Consider the following 22475-nt stretch of genomic DNA (forward strand, 5'->3'; position numbering starts at 1 on the left):
GTCCCGCCCTCAGCCTGGGGCCATACGGGGACTCTGTCCTCGGGGAGCTGGCCGCTTCGCCCCCACCTCAATGTTGGCATCAGGAGACTGAACGTCCACTGGACACGCCGTCCTTTGTCATGAAGAGTAAAGATGAGATGTTTCTGAGGACCTTTCCATGTATCAGAAGGGGCGGGGGAGGTCCCTGGAAGGAAACCACCATCAGCTATTGTGGGAATGGAACCCACCTCCTCCCCTGGGCCCCCGAGTCTCAGCCTGGCCACCCAGCCTCTCGCTCTGGACGGCGAACCTCAGCCCATCTCGTGCTGCTGTCCCCAGGGCCCAGCACTGAGCAGGGCTTAGCAAATATTTACCGAGTGACTTCAGGAGTCCATGGCCTAGAAAAATCCAGAAGCTGTTTATATTCAGCTTTCGATTGCATTAGATCATTTCTTCACACTAATTTATTTCCCACATTTGCTCTGCTTATGCAAATATTCAGAGTTTCCTGAATTTCCTAAATATATACCATCTGGGTCGGGATGGGAGTTAGTGAAGGGAATCAACACAGAATTGAAAATGAGCTGCAGGGGAACTACAGGTGGGTAGCTGGGAATTCTCCTTATTATCGTTAATCACATTCATTACTTAATCCATAAGAAAAGCCCCTGTGATTCACCGAAACTCCTCTCTGTGTCTCTCAGACTTTGACTCTGGGTAGAGAAAGCCATACACAGATGGCTGAGTGGTGGCCCCAGGACAAAAGGCAGCTCAGGAATGAAGCCGGGGACCGGTTTCTATCTCAGCCCATCAGCCCTCAGAGCCACGCTCCCTCTGACTCCTACAATGCTGTTCCCTTTATTTTAATAAACCCCAATGTGTAATCCCAAATGTCAGTGCAAATTAGCCTTGCTATAAACTAATCAGTATGGAAAACGAGCAAATCCCTCAGGGGCAAGAATTAAAAACACGTGGGTTGGAATGTTAGCACAGCACTCGGTGCCCACGGGGACTCGGGGTGTCTAGGACCACACTATCAGCCCCGGGTTTCATGCAGGCCCCCATCTGTCCAGTGCTGGAAGAATTCTGTCCTTTCTACTTTTGTCTTTTCCACCAATCACTTAAAGAAGGATAAAACCCATTTGTAAAATAAGATCCTACACCACTGAAAACAGTATAGATCCAAATTGCACAGGACAGCATATTGCATCCCAGGGATAACACGGACCACGTGACTTTTGTGAGTACAGAGTTCAGTAATATTGAGAAAATAATGAATCTCACCTAGGGGGAGGCGTTTCCTGAGAGTGTGCACCTGTGATGAACCCACCCGGCCACCTCCTCTCCAGCTGGCTCACTGGGCCCGGGGCCCTCCAGTGCGCTGCCTTTGCTTGGAGGACCGCCTTCGGGAACGTCTAGAGTGAGACAGGGCAGAGGCGAGCCCAGACATTCCACTGGCTGGGACATCCCATGCCAGAACGGCTCTTGGCAATCGCTGTGGTTTATACAGTTGTACATATTACACAGAGGGTACCTTTCCAGACAGGAATGACGGTCATCATGATGCCAGAAAAATTGCTCTGTGGTGCCACTGCTGGAATCCTAGAGTCTTAATTGAGGAAAGAACCAAAACGGATGCTCTCATTTTCACAGTGAGGAAAACCACAGCTCAGATGACCACTTCCGGCAACAAGACTTGAGTAGGACCTTCTGAATACCTTCGCCAACTGCTGCTCTATATCGAGGACTATTCTATCAAATTTATGTCATCCGACAAATGTGCTTCCATCTCTCCCTCGTTGGGAAGATGGTGATAAGGAAGTGGTTTGGGCCAGTTACGCAATCAATGAAGTGTGCGTTAAATCTGGAAATAGCTTTCCTAGCCAACAAACAATGTCATAAATGACTGAGGCCACTCTGATGGCACAATCGAACATTGTAGATTTGCCAGGAACAATGTAGGTAACTTTACAGTTCTTCCTTATATATCTGATTTGGGTCTAAAAGTAAGGAGAGTGGAGTAAAAGTCATACACCTTAGAAAAGTGGACATCATTGGTTTCTACGATCTTATCCCACATATAGAGATGACAGCCTTGCAGGAGGGGCACGTGGACATTTACTTGGGTTTATAATAACCACGCGCAATACAACAGGCTTCAGACAGACTTCAGCTGAATTTGAGCAAAGAGGATGACACAGGAGACCTTTATTTGGAAGTTTTATCTATAATCCACTGATTTTAAAACAAATTCCGATGAGTCTTCTGTGACTCCCTTCAACTGGTTTTTCTCCTCTTTTCCTTCCTTACTTCTCAAGGTGATGACAAGGGATCAAAGGTGGGTCTCCTGGGAGAGACACAGGCCGTGCTAGTCCCCATTTGGCTCGAGCTGTGATTAGGGGTTCAGAAACGTCTCCTGCCATGTTGGTAACAGTGATCATTTTTATGCCACCTCATTTTACATCTCTGGAAAAATGTGTCTGTAACAGTTATTTTCTTTTGCCGTGTATCTCCATTCCAGCCTGTGAACTTAGAGCTGATCATCACTGAATTCTGTGGTGTGATGGTCCCGACACGACAATTAAATGGAAATAAAGAATCACATGTTTCAAAGGGAAGAGAGGAAGAGCTGGTCAGAGGAAAAATGACTCAGTCCAGAAGCGTCATGAGCTACACAACATTCATCTGTTCCAATCAGAAAGGAAGTAGGTGAGCAGGAAGTATCTGCACAGGCAAACCAGAGCCCTGCCTTGATAAGCCACGTTGGAAAACCATCGCATATCTTTGTTTTTCAACTCTGTTGTACTTTGTTTACTTGTGTGTTAAGTTATCTATTGGGAAAAGGTCTTTGATAAAGGACACTTTGCATACACACACACACACGTGCACACACACAACTGAAGATGTAAATATGACCCGTTTTCATGTACAGGGTTGGTGAAGGTCCAGTGGGAAAACACATAGGATGTGCAGTCAGAGAAAAGCAAAGTATTAATGAGAAAATTATCAGTCATATGTGCACAGTAGACCAAACCTCTGTCTTAGGAGAAAGGAAAAAATAACTTTCTTTGGACTGGGTGAAAGATACAGCAAGAGTAGATTCCCAATCATTGCTGTGCTAGGATGTTGAGGTGGAATTTTCCAGTTGCTCCAGAATCAGACGCAAACGCTGAAGGACACAGGCCTAAATGCCCTCCACCCCGAATCGGGAGCAGCGAGGGAGGGGTCCACCCAGGGCTGCACAAGCTGCAAACCACCAGCACCCTCACTCACCACCCTGTTGACCGTGCAGGAAATGGAGTCTTCATGAGAGATGCTTCCCTGCCCAAGCCCCCAGCCCCGCATGGGGGCAAACAGGGAGTAAACTCTCCCACCCAAACCAAATGAAGGAAAAGCAAGTCCACTAGACCCCCTCTTCCAGCCAGGGGATGTCCTGCAAGGAAGGCTGACGTCTGGTTCTCCCATATGAACCTCTATCTGCGTCTGGTTCTCTTTGGAGCAAAATCTGAGACAAGGAGCTGAGTTCGGGCTGGTTTTTGGCGAAGTGATTCCCAAGAAACTAGAGTGGGCGGTAAGAAGGAGGAAAAGTCAATGAACGGTGTGTTACTGAGCTGATCACCACAAAGGCAACTGGGGCGCCAACCAACTGGGAAACGTCCTGGGAGAAAATGCGTGGAACACTCCTCGAAGCTGTCCCCCCGGACGAGGGGAGGCTGGCGCATTAACCTGCCCTCAGGGGCATCTCTCACTCCCCTTCCTCACAGGATGCAGGGAAAACCCCGTGGCAGAGAAGCCTGTCGGGTGCAAAGCTGTCAGTGGGCACGAAAGCGTCCACAGCTGGAGAGGGAATCAGACGGAGGCCAAGCAGTTGGGACGCGGGGCATCAAGTCTCTGCGGCAATCCCCGCCCACACACCGACTCTGTGATGCACCGCTGCCCGTCGAGCAGGGATGAAGGAACGGGAGAGCCACACACCGACTTTGTGATGCACTGCTGCCCGTCGAGCAGGGATGAAGGAACGGGAGAGCCACACACCGACTCTGTGATGTACCGCTGCCCGTTGAGCAGGGATGAAGGAACAGGAGAGCCACACACCGACTCTGTGGTGCACCGCTGCCCGTCGAGCAGGGATGAAGGAACGGGAGAGCCACACACCGACTCTGTGATGCACCGCTGCCCGTCGAGCAGGGATGAAGGAACGGGAGAGCCACACACCGACTCTGTGATGTACCGCTGCCCGTCGAGCAGGGATGAAGGAACGGGAGAGCCACAGCAGGGCAGAGGGCCTGGAACCGGCCGACCCGCACGCCCACTGTTCAGTGTGGCAAAGATACGTGAGCTTCCTGTGAACCAAGTGAACACAACAGAAGGAATCCTCCCAACAAGGGCGCCCCACTGGCCAAAGAGACCCAGAGAAAGAGGCTGGGTGACAGGTGAAAAACGGTGGTTGCCCCCATGGGGTGGAGAGATTGTGTTCACGTCAGGATCAGGGACGTGCTGCAGTGGCCTCTGGGGACCCCGCACCTGAGTCCCACAAGAGAAGGGATGTGTCAGCACGTATTCACGGGGGTATCAGCACCTCTGTTGGCCGGGGGACAGCGATGGCCCACAAGGAGAGGATTACGAACACTGGACAGGGAAAGATTTGAACTGGACGTACGAATGATGTTTCAAACTAGACTGACTGGATGAGCATCCGTAACTGAAAATGCCCCAGACATCTGTATTTTCTGCCCAAGATACCATAGAGAAATGGGGAAAATGTGTTCAACAGAGCACAGCAGACCAGAGAACAGACAAACCACGATGCCTCTGTACCCCGTTGAGGACAGACACCCCAGTGACCCAGTTACATTACAGAGCAGTGAGGTACCAAAGACAGAGAGAGACGGATACCAAACCATTTGAGTACCAGTAATCTGCTTTAGAGGAGCTCAGTTAACCCCTGGGGTGACAGCTAACGCTCCCTGGGCTGCCGGAAGGACCTGGACAAATCGAGTATGATTCAGGGTGACACACAGAGAATTAAACAGTGCTTTCTAGAACGATGAATTAAACAGGGATTATTATGAACAAAATGTCAGTGAAAATTAAAAATGAAGTACCTGATTGCACTTGGGTGTTTACATTTCCTCAGATCTTATTCTAAACCAAATTTTCTTCACTTGAGAGCCAAAGGTCCCCTAGAGAGGGAATGAATAAGCTCAGAAGATCTGCATGCAAGTGTTTGTATGCAGTTGTCCGTATGTTTGTACATACGTGGTTCTGTGATGGAAGAAATCTACAGCTTTCAATAGATCCTCTAGGAAACCCTTGATCCCAACAAGGCGAAGAGGTACTTATTTGTGTTGTTATTAATCAGTATTGAAAATTTGCCATGCCAATGCAACTCTTTTATTTCTACAGGAAAAGCACCATCATTGGAAAGCATTCTGTTTCTCCCTGGACTCGGAGAGCCCCTGGCCTGGGAGAAACCTTCCCATCCAGGCTCCGGCTGCCTGAGCTCGGGCCAGACACCCCGTCCCCCTGGTGGCCACTGTGAGAACTGCAGTCAAAGCCCCTGGCTCGGGGGGAACCTGCGAGTCCAGATAATCCTGCTGATGACAAACGTCACAGGCTGGATGGGCGGTCGGCACACTGAGAGGCAATTTTTTAAATTATTAATGACTATGTAATTATGTTAACACGCAGTAGCAAAGCGTAAGAGAGGAATTGATTTTGAGTCATTGTTCTCTAATTGTGTTAATAATAGGACAGATGGCTTTGGCACGAGAAAAGCCAAGATAATGCTTAAATAACTGAAGTGTGGAAAAGAGCGATCTAATTCAACCCCCTCCTTTTCTCATGAGGGGAGTGAAGTGTGGAGAAGGTAGGAAACTACGTCAGGTCACATAGAGCAGGGTAGTGCAAGAGACAGGACCAAATCCAGGTTTCCTGGAGCTCCAATCGAGGGTTCTTCAAGATACTGTGGGGACTTCCCTGGTGGCGCAGTGGTTAAGAATCCGCCTGCCAATGCAGGGGACACAGGTTCGAGCCCTGGTCTGGGAAGATCCCACATGCCGTGGAGCAGCTAAGCCCATGTGTCACAACTACTGAGCCTGCACTCTAGAGCCCGCGAGCCACAGCTACTGAGCCCACGTGCCGCAACTACTGAGCCTGTGCTTTAGAGCCCGCGAGCCACAACTACTGAGCCCATGTGCCACAACTACTGAGCCTGTGCTTTAGAGCCCGCGAGCCACAACTACTGAGCCCATGTGCCACAACTACTGAAGCCCGCACACTCTAGAGCCCGTGCTCTGCAACAAGAGAAGCCACCGCAATGAGAAGCCTGCGCACCGCAACGAAGAATAGCTCCCGCTCGCCGCAACTAGGGAAAGCCCGCATGCGGCAACGAAGACGCACGGCAGCCAAAAATAAATAAATGAATTAATTAATGAATTAATTAATTATTTTTTAAAAAGATACTGTGAACCTCCTCCTTGCTGGGTGTGTCAGAAGCAAGGCTGAAGGAGTGTTTTCTCCAGGGCAACTGAACCACGTTGGAGTGAAGGTTCTTCCTCTCTCCCTCTCTCTACACATGCATCTTGGTGAACCGACATGTAGATACACATATGTATCACATTCATTCATTCAGTGAATATTTACGGAATACTTATCATAGGTCAGCCACTGCTCTAGTGTCTAGGAATAAAAAGACAAATACAATACAGTCTTGTAGAATAGCTAAACAGCAAGGTCCTACTGTATAGCACAGGGAACTGTATTCAGTGTCTTATAATAAGCTATGATGGAAAGAATATGAGGAAGAATATATATATATATTCTTGTCTTGTCCTCAAGGAGCTCACAGTCTGTCAGAGTAGACAGATATTCAAGGAAACAGATTAATTTAAGAGCCAAGGCAGGGGTGAGGTCATTCAAGGTGCTCCAGTAATTCAAGGGGGAGATGCTGTGACCGACACGGGCAAGGCTTCACAAGGATGGGAGCTGAGCTGAGTCGTGAAGCAACACCTAGCAACAGCTAGGTGACAACTTCTACCACTTCAGCGTGTGTCAACTGCAGGGGGCTGGTGACGCCTAGTGAAATTCCGGCTGCTGGAAAGCTAGGCAAGAGCTGCACTGGAAAAGCTTTGAATGTCATGCTAAGCAGCAAGGACCTTATCCCAAGAACAATGAGGGCCACCGTGCATGACACGACGTTTCCACCTGAGGCATCACGGAAGATGAATGGGAGGGAGTAATATTGGGGTCAGGAACACCGGCAAGGAGACCAATGCAAGAATCCAGGTTCCAATTATTAAGCCAGAACTGAAGCACTGACATGAGGACAAGCAAGGGGAGCGGGAATGCAGTACAAGACAGCGGAATCCGCGGGACTTGGTCCCCAATTAAACTGGGGAGCAAGGCCTAAGGGGAGGAGCCGAGGCTGAACCAGAGTTCTTACTTGGGTCACTGGGTAGATGGCGGCATAAGTCACTGAGATTGGGGATACAGGAGAAGGGACTGACTGGGGAGAACGAGAGTAAATTTAATAACTAGACAGTTTTAAAAGATAGTCAATTTAGTAAAGGCAAGAATAAAACAACAGTCAATTTTTAAGGTAAAAAGGTAGTACACTTAGTAAAGCTCAGGGAGTTGTTCAAAAGAAAGCCGAGTTGTGGGCTGGAATTTTAGAGGGAGACCAGGGGTAGGGATAGAAATTTGAGGGAAATTAGGAACTTCCCTGGCGGTCCAGTGGGTAAGACTCTGCGCTGCCAATGCAGGGGGCCCGGGTTCAATCCCTGGTCGGGGAACTAAGATCCCACATGCCGCACGGCGTGGCCAAAATAATTTTTAAGAAAAAGAAATTTGAGGGAAATTAGTACATTAGTCGTACCTGAAGCACAGGAGTATCTGAGATCCCTCAAAGAGAGTATATCAAGTGGGAGGAAAGGATGGAGTAGAACAGAAGACAGAAGAGCATCAATATGAAGGGGTCGGGGAGAGAAACAGGAACTCTTCAGAGATGCAAAGGAATGGCCAGCAGGGCAGCAAGAGCAGGAAAGAGTGATTTGAGAAGGTCAAGGTGAGAGAGTTTCAGGGATGAATCCGATTGATCAAAAGTTCTAGACAGTGCCGTGACAATGCACAGAAGAATTTTAAGATGTCTTTTAAATTGAGCAACTAGAAAATCATTACCAACCTTGGTAGCGGCCGAGATAGAAATCAGAGCCCGATGGGCTCAAAGAGTGAATGGGAACTAAAAACACAGCATCTAGGTAACTCCTGTGAGGAAAGGAAACAGGGTGAACAAGGTACGCCACGGGTTTATATGGGCTTCATAAATGATTAATAATATACTTCTGTGGGGAACATATTCGGTTGAGCGACGTGAACATGCTATCTTTATGCATCACAGTCAAATATGAGAAAGGGCAGGGGCTGTAACCTGAGTGAGAAAGCAGGACATTGTCTTTATCTTAGTTCACCGTGTTCTATGAGACACTCAGCAGAGACCATCACAAAGCATCGCTCTCCAGCCACATCATGTGTAGCTAAAGAGACGATCACTGGAGAGCAGGTGCCAGCTCGGACTCAGAGAGATAGCGCGGGAAGCTAGTTCCAAACTGGGACTCAAGCCAGACGTGAGATTTGTGCCCAGGCTCAGTACCCACCCGCTGGGGGCCGGCACAATTCCCTGAAGCCTTCCTGGGCCTCGTTTCCTCATCTCTAAATACAGATAGGGACGTAGATGATGATGATGTAATCTCCATATAGATACATATATCAATATACAAAATTTACAACCCCCTGGAATTGTCTCGAGGATTCAAGGAATTACTTCTTATTCATCAAAAGAAGAATAGATAAGCAAAATGTGGTACATAATACAATGGAACATGATTCAGCCTTCAAAAGGAAGGAAATCCTGACAAATGTCACAACATAGACGAACCTTGGCTCAGTGAAATAAGCCAGTCACAAAAGGACAAATACCATATGATCCCACTTATGTGAGATACCCAGACTAGTCAAATTTATAGAGACAGAAAGTAGAAATGGTGGTTGCCAGGGGCTGGGAAGGGGGGACAAAGGAGTTAATGGGGTTTTTTTAATTGAAGTATAGTTGATTTACAATGCTGTGTTAGTTTCTGGTATACAGCAAAGTGATTCAGATACATAAAAATGTATATATATATATATATATATATATATATATATATATATATACTCTTCCTCATATTCTTTCCATCATAGCTTATTACAAGATACTGAATACAGTTCCCTGTGCTATACAGTAGGACCTTGCTGTTTAGCTATTCTATATATAGTAGTGTGTATCGGCTAATCCCAAACTCCTAATTTATCCCTCTCCCCCCTTTTCCCCCTTTGGTAACCATAAGTTTGTTTTCTATGTCTGAGTCTGTTTCTGTTTTGGAAATAAGATCAATTGTATGATATTTTAGATTCCACATATAAGTGTTATCATATGGTATTTGTCTTTCTCTGCCTTTGTCTGACTTACTTCACTGAGTATGATAATCTCCAGGTCCATCCATGTTGCTGCAAATGTCATTATTTCATTCTTTTTTATGGCTGAGTAGTATTCCATTGTATATATGTACCACATCTTCTTCATCCATTCATCTGTCAATGGACACTTAGGTTGCTTCCATGTCTTGGCTATTGTAACTAGTGCTTCTATGAACATAGAGGAGCATGTATCTTTTCGAATTAGAGTTTTCTCTGGATACTTGCCCAGGAGTGGGATTGCACGATCATACCATTGCTCTATTTTCAGTTTTTTAAGGAACCTCCATACTGTTTTCCATAGTGGCCGCACCAATTTATATTCCCACCGACAATGCAGGAGAGTAGGGAGTTAGTGTTTAATGGGGACAGAGTTTCAGTTTTGGAAGATGACAAAGTTCTGGAGATGGCTGGTGGTGACAGTCGCACAACAATATGAATGTACTTAATGCCGCTGAACTGTACACTTACAAATGGTTGAAATAGTAAATTTTATGTTATGTATATTTTATCACAAAGAAATATGAGTTACTTCTTAAAGCACTTAGTGGGCTTCCCTGGTGGCGCAGTGGTTGAGAATCTGCCTGCTAATGCAGGGGACACGGGTTCGAGCCCTGGTCTGGGAAGATCCCACATGCCGCGGAGCAACTGGGCCCGTGAGCCACAACTACTGAGCCTGCGCGTCTGGAGCCTGTGCCCCGCAACAAGAGAGGCCACGACAGTGAGAGGCCCGCGCACCGCGATGAAGAGTGGCCCCCACTCGCCGCAACTAGAGAAAGCCCTCGCACAGAAACGAAGACCCAACACAGCCATAAATAAACAAACAAACAAATAAATAAATAAATAAATAAATAAAAAAGCACTTAGTAACTCTTACGCAAGTAAGAGTGTTACGGAAGGGTTTGTTAAATTAACAGAAACACAATACACTGGCAGATGCTAAAAACGGCCCGAGACTGGGGTGGAGGACCAGAAACACCCCCAAAGATCAAAAGAAAGAATTAAGTAGAACGTCAAGTTGGGAAGGGCCTGTGTGAGAAGGGGACAGGAAACAAGGTGATACCTCAATGTCAGATGAAAAAAGAATAGAAATGGGAGGTGAGATTCACCTCTTCCTTAAGAGAATCATGTAAAAGTTCCCTCAACCAACATTTATAAGGAAGCACCTATCAGATACCAGGCACTCTGCTACGTGCTTCCCGCAAAACTGCAGGACAGGCACGTGAGAAAATAACCAGCCTCACTGTCAAGACGGGTTCTAGGGAGCTGCCGAGATCAACTGAATGTCAAATGAGGACGAGGCCGGACAGGCCTGTGATTGTCGGAGCCAATTGGAAGTTGGAAGTAAAGTGTAATTGCTGTGGCCGTGTTTACACCCAAGTAGAAGCAGACCTGCGCTCCGATTAGGCTAATCGCATTCATCACTACCCCTTCCCCCGCAAGCCTTTACCCAAGGAGAGAGGTCACCAGCAGACAGATGAGAACAGTGGTTCACAGACTTTTCCAACAGGCCAGCACCTGGGACCCTGGCCCCAGACAGCCTGACTTAGCTGGTCTGGGGAAGAAGCTGGACATTTAAAAACTCTCCAGGTGATTCAAACGTGCAGCCAGGATTGAGGGCCACCGAATTAGAAATAGCTTCTGCCCTCCATCTAGCCCCGGTCCTGGGAGACCCCTGGGTAGCCGAAAGAGCAGAAGATGTTCTGGAGGAAGAGTCAGGAGGAGGACGTGTCTTCATCCCTCAGTCAGAGGGGACCATCTGTGGATCTTACAGGATGACAGAAGACCCAGCTGCCCTCAGCAAGAGGAAATCCACCTCCACCTTCTCAGGGGGTGGGCTTCCCGGGGGAGCTTATTAGCACCCAGCCGTGCCTGTGCTTGTCGACGGGCCCTGCTGGCACTTAGCAGAAGGGTTTCCTAGGGCGTGTGACCCACCCGGGTCCCTGCCTCTGGAAGGAGCCCTCACCTGTCCAACCAGCAGAAGGGTGCTTCCCGGGAAAACGCAGCGAAGGGTCTCCCGGGCTCTTCGCCACTCAGGAGCAGGGAGAGGGAAGAGGGCCCCCGGGGGAGAGTACGTACCTCTGGGCTGCCCGGTGCAGGGTGGCCTGGGCCTGTGCCCTCAGGTGGCCCAGGAGGCCACTGAGGGCCGGCTGCTGTGAAGGGAGCTGAAAGTGCAGGCTGCTTCTCTCTTTCTCCAGGGCTTCTAATCTTTGTTGGATCATCTCAGCTGGAAAACAAAAATGATGAGAGGGGAATAAAGAACCATAAAACTCAAAATAGACAAGCCAGTGTCCCTGGGCTCCACCCCCAGCCCACGGTCACCTCAGTGACATAATACAAAGGTCACCTGTTTCTAGGTCAGCACTTTCATCTCTTGGTTCATGCTTTTAAGAACCTTCCATCTTTTTATTGAAAACACAGCTCCCTTAGCTTTCATTCTTCTAACTATCAGAGGCTACAGTCTATGTATTTATATGATGATCATCATTATGACCATCCCATAGGAGGACACATCATACTAATTATTTTTCAAACCATGATGGCTATTTGGGAGAAAACCTGCTAATTGTTATGAGTCCGTATAACCAGTTGAAAAATATCAGTGCCCAAATGTTGATTTTTGAGAATGTTTCCTTAGAAACTGTCCATCAACAGAGAACCAGTCACAATTACTGAAGTCACAGAAGTGACGGTCAAACTGTCATGCTACAGCTGACCAGAGACCTGCTTCAGCTTGGGTGGAGGGGAAGCAGGCCCAGGTGTCGTGTGCAGCAATCCTGAGTCTCTGGGGACGTCAACTGCAAGACCTCCCCGTCAATTTGCCGTATGCCTTGTGACCAGTAGCCAGAAACTTGCTCAGAGAATTTGCCAAGGATTCATTCTAGCAATACCAGAAAGGGTCGTCTACTTCCTGTTCAGGACCAAGTGACAGCTACTGCCGGGGCTCTCAGTCTGCGTCACCTTCTTCAAAGAGACAGCAGAGCTACTTCAGACGCCACACTTACAACACACGGTGGCGTCTGGCCTGACAGGTCTTCTGGGATAACGCCGAAAGGTACCCGACCCGTTCTCTAACACCAAGCTTCATACTTTAAAATATTTTATTTTATTTTAATTAATTTTTACATTTTTATTAATTTATTATTCAGTTATTTCCTTTTTTCTTGCTGTATAAAATCAAAACTTCAGTGAAAAGCGAGCAAGTTCTTACCTTATACGCTTTAAATAACATACTGATGCAGTCCTGATGCAGTGGTAAAGATGTGTTAAGATACTATTACATAGGGATTAGGAGAAAACTGAGTTTGCACCTCAACTCTGACATTTCTAGCTGTCTGACCTTCAAGTGACTTAACCTCTCTAAGCTTCAATTTCCTAATCTGCAGAAACAGGCCTAATAATAGTCTGCACGTCATAAGATCTTCTGAGGATTAAATGAGATAATCCACACAAAGCATTTAGCACCATGCCTGGCACCTAGCGCGTGTCCAAAAGGATTGGCTATTATTAGTAGTGCCAGCAAGTCCTGGCCTTCAAGTGTCCACAAGAAAGTCAGAAACCCAGGCTGGCCTCCCTCTGCCGGCCACCACATTGTAAACTGTACCCTCCCACTGCCAGGTGAAAAGTCCGCAGGGAACACAAGCTGATCCAGCAAAAGCAAACACTGGAAATGGGAAATTGACTGCTAAAAATCACATTCACAATGAATGGCAAAGGAAAATACGAATTATCCCAGGAAACAACTGTGATTAGGTATGTCCTGTGCTGTCATTCATCTGCAGAAGTGCGGATATCGTAAGTTATTTCTATTTTATGATTTTAAAAAGTGCACTAGATCACTCCACACCAGTCAGAATGGCCATCATCGAAAAGTCTACAAACAATAAATGCTGGAGAGGGTGTGGAGGAGAAAAGGGAACCCTGCTACACTGCTGGTGGGAATGTAAATTGATACAGCCACTATGGAGAACAGTATGGAGGTTCCTTAAAAAACTAAAAATAGAACTACCATACGACCCAGCAATCCCACTCCTGGGCATATATCCAGAGAAAACCATAATTCATAAAGATACACGCACCTCAGTGTTCACAGCAGCACTATTCACAATAGCCAAGACATGGAAGCAACCTAAATGTCCATCGACAGAAGAATGGATAAAAGAAGATGTGGTACATATCTACAATGGAACATTACTCAGCCATAAAAAAGAATGAAATAATGCCATTGGCAGCAACATGGATGGGCCTAGAGATTATCATACTAAGTGAAGTAAGTCAGAAACAGAAAGACAAATACCCTATGATATCACTTACATGTGGAATCTTTTAAAAAATGACACAAATGAACTTATTTACAAGACAGAAGCAGACTCAGGGACTTCAAGAACAAACTTATGGTCACCAAAGTGGAAACGTGGTGGGGAGGGATAAATTAGGAGTTTGAGATTAACGTATACACACAACTATGTATAAAATAGATAATCAACAAGGACCTACTGTACAGCACAGGGAACTCTACTCAATATTCTGTAATAACCTATATGGGCAAAGAATCTGAAAAAGAAAAGATATGTAAATACGTATAACTGAATCACTTTGCTGTACACCTGAAACTAACACAACGTTGTAAATCAACTATACTCTAATATAAAATAAAATTTTTAAGAAAAGAAAAAGTGCACTATGATGGTCATCACCGACTTTACAGCTTATCATTGTCTCTAATTTCTAACTTATCACCCACTCCATCCTCCCAAATGGCTATCACTACTGGGGGCTCCACTTCACATGCCAGCATCATCTTGGGTTGGCACTGGGGTACATTCTACTGGTTCCCCCAAATTCCACCCCTACTGGAATATAGCCAATATTTACATGAAATATTTCATATAAATATTGGCTATATTTATAAATGGAACATACCCTTTAAAAATTGTGAATCATTATATTGTACACCTATAACTTATACAATATTGTACAGCAACTATACTTTAATTTTTTAAAAAAAGAGGGAAAAAAATGCCAGCAGTCACTTAAGGTGAAAGTTGATGTTCAACAGTAAGATGACAAATGTTATTTTCTTTCTTGGCATGGTTCATTTGATTTTGAGCCTGATGACCCATCATCTGAATTATCTTGAATATCATCATCATTTTTCCTTCTAATAATAAATTCATTTTAGACCAGTGGGGAAAAATTACACACCTATTCACTAATTAGATACTCCAGAAAGAGGGAGCTCCCAGCCAGGGCAAAGGCCCTGAGGCGATGAACAGAGGAGAGAGGGGGTAGCAGGAGATGAGGAGAGAGAGGCTATGTGGTGGGCTTCATCATCAGGCCCACAGGCCACTGTAAGGACCTTGGCATTTACTCTGGGGGAGTCGGGAGCCACTGGAGGGTTTGAGCAGTGTGGTGACGTGATCCACTCACATTTAGCAGGAAACCCGGATGCTCTGTTGGGAAGAGACCACAAAGGGCAGAAGCCTGGAGCCCAGTCACAAGGTTCTTGCAGTTCCCTAACCAGACCTGATAGTGGCCCACTTAGAGGTGAAAGTGGGGTGATGCGCAGATTCCGGATGTCCTTCCACAGATGGGACACAGGGGACGAGAGAAGACGAAGTCAAGAGTGACTCCAGTGTGTTTGCCCTGAGCAGCCAGAAGGATGAAGTCACCATGAGCTGGGGGCGGGTGGGGAGATCTGCTGTTCCCTCCCACCAAAACATCCTTCCCCCACCAGCCCAGGCAAGTCCTACTCACCCTCAGGGTCTCAGCATCCCTCCACGGGGCACCTTCCGGGTCCCACCCCACCCTCCAGGCAGGCTCCCCAAGACACCTAGACTCCTCGCACGAGGTACCTCACCTTGTCTCCACTAGTTCAAGGCCTCCTGTGTCCATGAGTGAAGAACTGTCACCGTGCTTGTCACATCTTGTGACCTGCACCAGGGAAACCACCTGGCTCGGAGGGGCTGTGCACAAAAACATGTCCAACTAAACTCAAGTGTAGATGCCCTCACAGTGTCTATTGTTTTGTGCATTTTCACAAGTCACTTTCCATTCTTTTCATTAGCAGCTGGATGAATAAAAAAACATAATACTCATCAAATCAAAAATCCACTGCCTACCTCGCAATATTTCACTGCTCCTTCCAAAGGTGCCATCTGGGCCCATCATCTGGGCCTGCAGCTGTGCATTCTCTGACTTGGCTCTTTCCCATGTTTCCAGGTCCTGGTGATCCTCCCTGTAGTTCCCCCACACTCACACCTTCTCCATTTGCTCTGCGTCCAGTCCAGCCCACTTCTGTGGCTGAGTTATTTTCCACCTGGGACCTCACACCCTGAGCCCCCCATCATCTCTGCACATCGTCCACAGGGCACCACCTCCAGACACGCGGGTGTGAGCAGCTCACGAGCGAGTGAATGGACACAGGAATGCAGAGACTGTCACACGTTATCCCGAGGTGTTCTCAGAATCCCGGAGGAATTGCCTGGCCTCCAGGACGGAAGCCCAACGTCTGTGCCCGGCGTTCAGGACCAAAACTCAACGTCTCTGCCTGGCGTTCAGGACCACAAGCATGCTTGCCCAGCCTGGCTCTCTTCTGCCCCAGAGTGATGCAGTGACGAAACGAGGTTGGAAAGAACATGGAATCACAATGCTAAGAATCAGGGCATCAAACTTGTATAACCATTTTGGAAAACAGTTTGGCAGTATCTACTAATATACACTAAATATATCCCGTGATCCTGTAATTCCACTCCTAGGAATATATCCAAAAGACATCCACCAAACAAGACATGTGATAACAGTCAAAACTTTATTTACAACAGCTTGAAACTCAAAATAACTCAGATGTCTTATTAAAAGGACCACAGAAAAATAAACTACAATATTGTTATACAATGGAAAACTACATAGCAGTAAAAAATGGTTGGACTACTGCTACATACAACAATTTGGATGATCCTCATACACACGCTGTACGATTCCATTTATATAAAGTTCAACAACAGGCAGAAAACCAAACTATGGTGAGGTCAGAATAATGTTTATCATGGGCATGGGAGGTAAAGGTATTGTCTGGGAAATGGAAATGAGGGAGTCTCACTGGGTGTTGGAAATATGCTACATCCTGATCTGGGCGGTGGTTACATAGTGCATACATACATAAAAATTCATGGAGATAAAGCAGAAACTAACACACCATTGTAAAGCAATTATACTTCAATAAAGATGTTTAAAAAAAAAATTCATGGAGATTTACACTGTACAATAAAGATTTATGCACCTTATTACATGTTTTACCTCAATAAAGACAGTTTTAGTGCATAAAAAAAAATCAGGGCACCTGAATTCTATCATTGGCTTTGACACCGATGGAGTAGGTAGTATCTGACAGATCACTTCCCCCATTTAAGTCTCAGAGCTTCATCCGTTAAATGGGAATAACAACTTCACAAGGGGTTTAACGAAATCATGACTGTCATTAAACAGCAAAGAGATGTACTGGCGATGTCTGAGCTTTGGCTACTATAACAGAGCATCACAGACTGGGCAGCTCAACCACAAACACTGATTTCTCACAGTTCTGAGGCTAGAAGTCTGAGATCAGGGTGGCCACGTCAGGTTCTGGCAAGGGCCCTTTCCTGGGTTGCAGATGGCAGACTTCTCACTGTGTCCTCACATGGCAGAAAGAGAGCAAGCTGGCCTCTTCTTACAAGGGCACTAATCCCATTCATGAGGGCTCCATCCTCATGACCTGATCACCCCAAGGGCCCAACCTCCTAATACCATCACTTTGGGATTGGGGTTTCAACATATGAGTTTGGAGGACATAAATGTTCAGTCCACTGTATGCTTCAAAGGGGAAGGGGGAAGCTTCAACTAGAGTGGCCCCTTTTATCCATCAATATAGATGGTGTGGGAAAATGGTTCTTCTGAAGAGGGAGGAGTGTTTGAAAATGATTGAAAATACTGTAGTAGTATTTTTCACTTTCTAAATGCTATGCTTATTTGTTATTTCATGTGTTCATTCAATTAACAAATATTCTGGTACCTCAATATTGTTAGGCTATAGGGTTGCAAAGATGAACAGGACATAGTCCTGGACTCAGTAACCTGGGACAAGGCTCAAAATTACAAACAGGCCTTGTCTTGTCTTCCTGTGCCGAGGTGTTGGGAGCGAGCTGCCCCACTGGTAGAGGGGGGGATGTGAAGGAGCACACAGGTATGCCCGCCAGCACCTAGGATGCCAGGGGCAAGGGCCCCAGCAAGCCACAAAGAGGCCTGTGGTGGCCGATGTGGTAATGTGCCCACCAATGCCTGAGGATGGAGCACACTGAGGGCGAGAGGCAGTGGGTAGAGGGGAGAGCCAGGCGTGTGGGAGACAGGTCACACCGAGACATAAATAAATTGATGGAACAAGTAAGCAAATACACGGAGGATAAAGAGAGCCAGGTTTTTGAGTCCTGGAGGATATACTTGCAATTATGGAAAGGGATTAGGGCAGGAAGAACTTAGGAGTGTTGTATTTGAATTAGAAGAACTTCTATGAACTGCTAGTTTCTAATACAGATACTCACAGACAGATATGGAAATAGTTATAGATGTATGTGCGTGTGTTTACATATATTTTCTATCTTTATCCACTGAGGAAGCCTAGACGCAACGATAACCCAGCAGCAGTGACCACAGGGATCCTGATTTCTAAACACCATGAAAGGAATCGGAGTCCCTTGGAGGAATGGCTGATTCTAGGCCTGAGGCAGGGCCAGTTCAAGGTGAGTCTGGAATACCTTGTTGTACAAAAAAGTTAGGACAAGCTAAAGACTGATGGGGACATGTCACGTGAACAGAAGAGCCACTTTGAAGGGGCTCCCATAGGCCAAATCTGGGATAATTCAAGAATGAAATAGATAATGCTATTAATGAAGTAAAACCCATCGAATAGAATAGGAACCCGATGCATCCATGCCAACAGATCGCCACCTGCTAAAAAGGAATGGAGTTTTGGTGAGGTGCAGGGTAGCAGCGTAATCTTAGCATCTAATCAGTTTCCAGAGGGCAAATGGTAACCTCGTGCTGAGAAGCCTGGAAGCCACAAGCGTAACCAGATGGTCAAGGTTAACATCAGCAGCAGTGGGACAGGTCTACCAAGTGTGACACCTGATAAGATGCACCAAGAAGTACACAGTATCATTTCCATCACGTCCCTGTCAGGGCTGCACGACCTGAATCCAGTCACGAGGAAACATCAGTGGACCCAGGTTGAAGGTCACCCGACAAAATGTGAGGTCTGCACGCCTCGAAACTTTCAAGGACACAAGGACTGAGTACTGAAGGATGGTTCTAAATAGGAGGAGACTAAAGGAACATGACAACCACATGCAATGTGTCTTCCTGACCCAGGAGGGAGAAAAGCAAAACATTGGGATCGCCGGTGACGTGTGAATGGGGTCTGAGGGCCGGATGGCAGTAGTGGGTCAGTGCTGATTCCTCAGCTGGGAGGGTTGCAGGGGAAGGGGGGTGTGAGTGTCTTCGTTTGGGGAAATACATCATGGGGTATGTAGAGCTGATGGGGAATCACATCCGAAGCTCACTTTCCAGCAGTCAGAAAGACTAGCGATACGTGCATCCAGCTGCGGAACCAGAGTGAGGGAGATGTGCGAGTTCTTTGTACTGTACTTTCAACTCTTCTGTAAGTGGAAAATTATTTCAAAATAAATTCTTTCTAAAAATTATAAATAGCTAACTACAGCACAACTAAATGCTGTATTTGTGAATTCATGTCATTTGTGTGAATCCTGCTGTTTCTCTATGAAAACCTCTCCCATCATGCTCTCTATTTGGCCAGTGGTTTGAGGAAACATAACTTCACTGTCTCTGGCTTTTCTTTCTTGTAAACGTCTGCAAGATTTCTGCAGACACTGGTCATCTGATTTCAGTTTGTAGCTCGAGATTGAAAGCCAGAATTGTAGAGAATGCAGGTGCTGAATAAATGTGGTTGACTAACCATCTGACTGATAGAACACCAACAATTCAGAATTTGGGTCACATTTGTAAACAACGCTGAAGAGTAAAAACAAAGTTAACCGTGAAAGACATTACCAAGCGCTAAGCAAAATGATGCATTGAATAATATGTTCTTAATGATACTGTAAATTTACTTCATGATTCTAACACACTTTATTTGTAGGACCTCAGCAAAGAAAATGCTAACCAACCTCTCATTCCATTTTGGATCAAGCAAATGCATTTTTTGATGCTGCTACAGCATACTTATTAATGTTTAATTTAGGGGCAGTGCTCATCTGTTATTCACTGGCACCTCAGTCCTAAGTGCCTGTTACTTGGGCGACAACATAGAAACAGAATGAAAGAAAAGCACTTTCTACATCTATGAATAAATAAGCAAATAGGCATTTACAGAGCAGCAAGAAATCTTCACACATAAAGACATCCTGCTAAACAGATTCAATTCCTACTGCTTTGTTCTGTCTGTGGGATGACAGAATACATGGTGTAAACCATTTTCTTGGCTGTGCAGCCATTCTACATTCTAAGGAGGCCCTTTAAAGTTAAGAAGCAATCAATGTCTTCCTAAGTCATTTTCCCTTGGTTTGTACATAAGAAATGCTATTCATTGAGAGCAGAATATTGTTAACAATTCCACATGACCGTACACATCGTGTGAGATGGCCAGTTTACAAAGAACAAGACTGTGATAAAAGGGCTTCCCTGGTGGCGTAGTGGTTAAGAATCCGCCTGCCAAGGCAGGGGACACGGGTTCTATCCCTGGTCTGGGAAGATCCCACACACCGTGGAGCAACTAAGCCCGTGCGCCACAACTACTGAAGCCCGCGCACCTAGAGCCTGTGCTTCGCAACAAGAAAAGCCACCGCAATGAGAAGCCCTCGCACTGCAACGAAGAGTAGCCCCCAGTTGACACAACTGGAGAAAAGCCCACACACAGCAACGGAGACCTAACGCAGCCAAAGATAAAATAAATAAATTTAATAGGAAGAAAAAGACTGTGATAACATGTATTTCAGACTAATCCAAGCCAGCCTCTGACATTTCAGTGTGTTGGAATTTGTTGGACTCATTATCATAAAAATCAGCCACTATTGGGGCACTAAAGCCTTCAGGCATAATAATCATTTTTGAGCATCTATTACATGCCCGGCACCATATATACAGTATTTCTGAGCTTCACAGAAACTTGTAGAGCAGGAATACAAATGCAGAACCTAAAATGCAGAGAATTTAAGTAATGGGCCCAAGGCCTCAGAATGAGTAAGCAGCAAAAGTCAGAATCTGAACCTTGACTCTTCTGGTGCCAAACCCTGGGGTTTTTCTCTTATACTTCCCAGGAGCCACCCCTGAAGCCATGCCTGCTCCTATAGTTTCCCCATCACACCGGGATGCTGTCTGTCTATTCATTTGTCTTGCTCCCTGGAGACTGGCATCCACTGGGCAGGGCCGGGCCTTAGTCATCTCTGCCAATATCCAGTTCAGCGCTAGGCACACAATAGGTACGGGGTAAAGGCTGAATAAATAAATGAATGTCTACATTTGTATGAAGAGCACTGTAGACACAGAAAAATAACAACCATTCTACCTTGCCATCTATCAATCATGTTATCCTCACAATGACCTCGTGAGGGAAACACGGTTGTTCCTACTTTGCAGATTGAAACACTGAGGCTCACAGAAAGTTTAAGAGATTTTTCTGGGTTAGTCGCACCGCTATGTGGATTCAGAGATAAAGCCAAGGTCTCTCTGACTCCAAAACCTGTGTGCTTCACACTGTGTTCTACAGGGACGATCACATCCTACAGTGTAGACCATAACCTGAAATACACACCCGGATGCGTTATGCAAATGCAAACTATCAACTCTTCTTTCACCTGACCCACCTTTCTCACAGAAAGCAGTCAGAAGCCAAAACAAACAAACAAACAAACTGGCAATAGTGAAAACAGCCTCAGATCCAATTCTAGGGGAATGGTTAAATAAACTATGGTATAGCCACTCATATGGAATGGTATGTAGCAAGTCAAAAAAAAATTAGAAAAACTGCGAGGGAATATTTTAATATTACAAGAGAAAACCAGGATACAAAATTATATGCACATAGGATCTGTATTGTAAGATATAAATACGGTTTTTTAAAAACCCGGGAGGAACTAAGAGTTTTGGCAATCAATCGTGCGATCGTAGGTGATTTTTTTTCTCAATTTCACTGCTTATCAAATCAGCTGTAAAATCTTGAGCTGTTCAGTATTTAGAAAAGCATTCTGTTTTTTTAAAGTCTACTGGTTACTTATACTTCTCTTTGATTTCTGCATTAAAAACGGAGATTTGATTTCCTCAAATTCTTAATGCTAAACTACTTAGGGTAAGCTTGGTCTGCCTGGGTCACAGAGCTTTTCAGTGTATCCCAAAGAGGATTGCTAGAAATGTTATATTTTAAGCTCACCGATGTGTGGAAAGAAGACTAAGAAATCACTTTGGTTGTGGTATAAAAGGAAAAACAAACATTTGGGAGAGATACAAAAATTTCAGGAGACAAGCAATAATTTAACCATGATACTTGCCCACTCAGCACTTAGCCTGTCACCTTGTTCTTAGTACGTATGTGTTGATTCACTCTGAAGTATTTCCATAGAATATTGGGTTTGAAGCATCTGTTCTTCCTCAGTAAGACTCTACCAGGCAAAATGAATTGTGAGTGATCAAAATAACAAAAGTAGTGAAACTTCCAGGTTCTTCCCCAGGTCTTAGGTGTGTCATAAGACTAACAAGCACTGTGTGTGAGTGTGTGTGTGTGTGTGAGTGTGTGAAGGGTGTGCACACAAATGCTGTCAATTGGCTTGCTTCAAGTAGCAGTATTCAGACACATCAGAAAACATACAGAATTCCTCAGGATCATGAGCTTGTCAAAGGAAGGCATGGTTATGGGTCCCTCCAAAATAACTCTTTGCCTCAAC

The 22475-nt window shown here is 45.7% G+C and overlaps 1 protein-coding gene across 22 annotated transcripts in view; it reads right to left on the reverse strand.

The window, feature by feature from the left end:
- Window positions 1-22475, reverse strand: part of DISC1 (DISC1 scaffold protein) — a 346324-nt gene that overhangs the window by 236262 nt on the left and 87587 nt on the right. For 19 of the 22 annotated variants that reach the window (XR_014249066.1, XR_014249067.1, XM_082407588.1 and 16 more), the window contains one exon: window positions 11569-11716. Coding sequence is in view for 20 of the 22 variants with exons in the window: in XM_082407588.1 (XP_082263714.1) it covers window positions 11569-11716 (148 nt within the window). In the remaining 2 variants the exon portion in view is untranslated. Of the gene's footprint in view, window positions 1-11568; window positions 11717-14919; window positions 15136-15349; window positions 15521-20342; window positions 22194-22475 lie in introns of those variants that run through there. The other 3 variants (XM_082407599.1, XM_082407600.1, XM_082407598.1) reach the window with 3 other exon arrangements.

Source organism: Balaenoptera borealis (genome assembly GCF_965194805.1).
Source record: "Balaenoptera borealis genome assembly, chromosome: 10".
NCBI classification, from domain to species: Eukaryota; Metazoa; Chordata; class Mammalia; order Artiodactyla; family Balaenopteridae; genus Balaenoptera; species Balaenoptera borealis.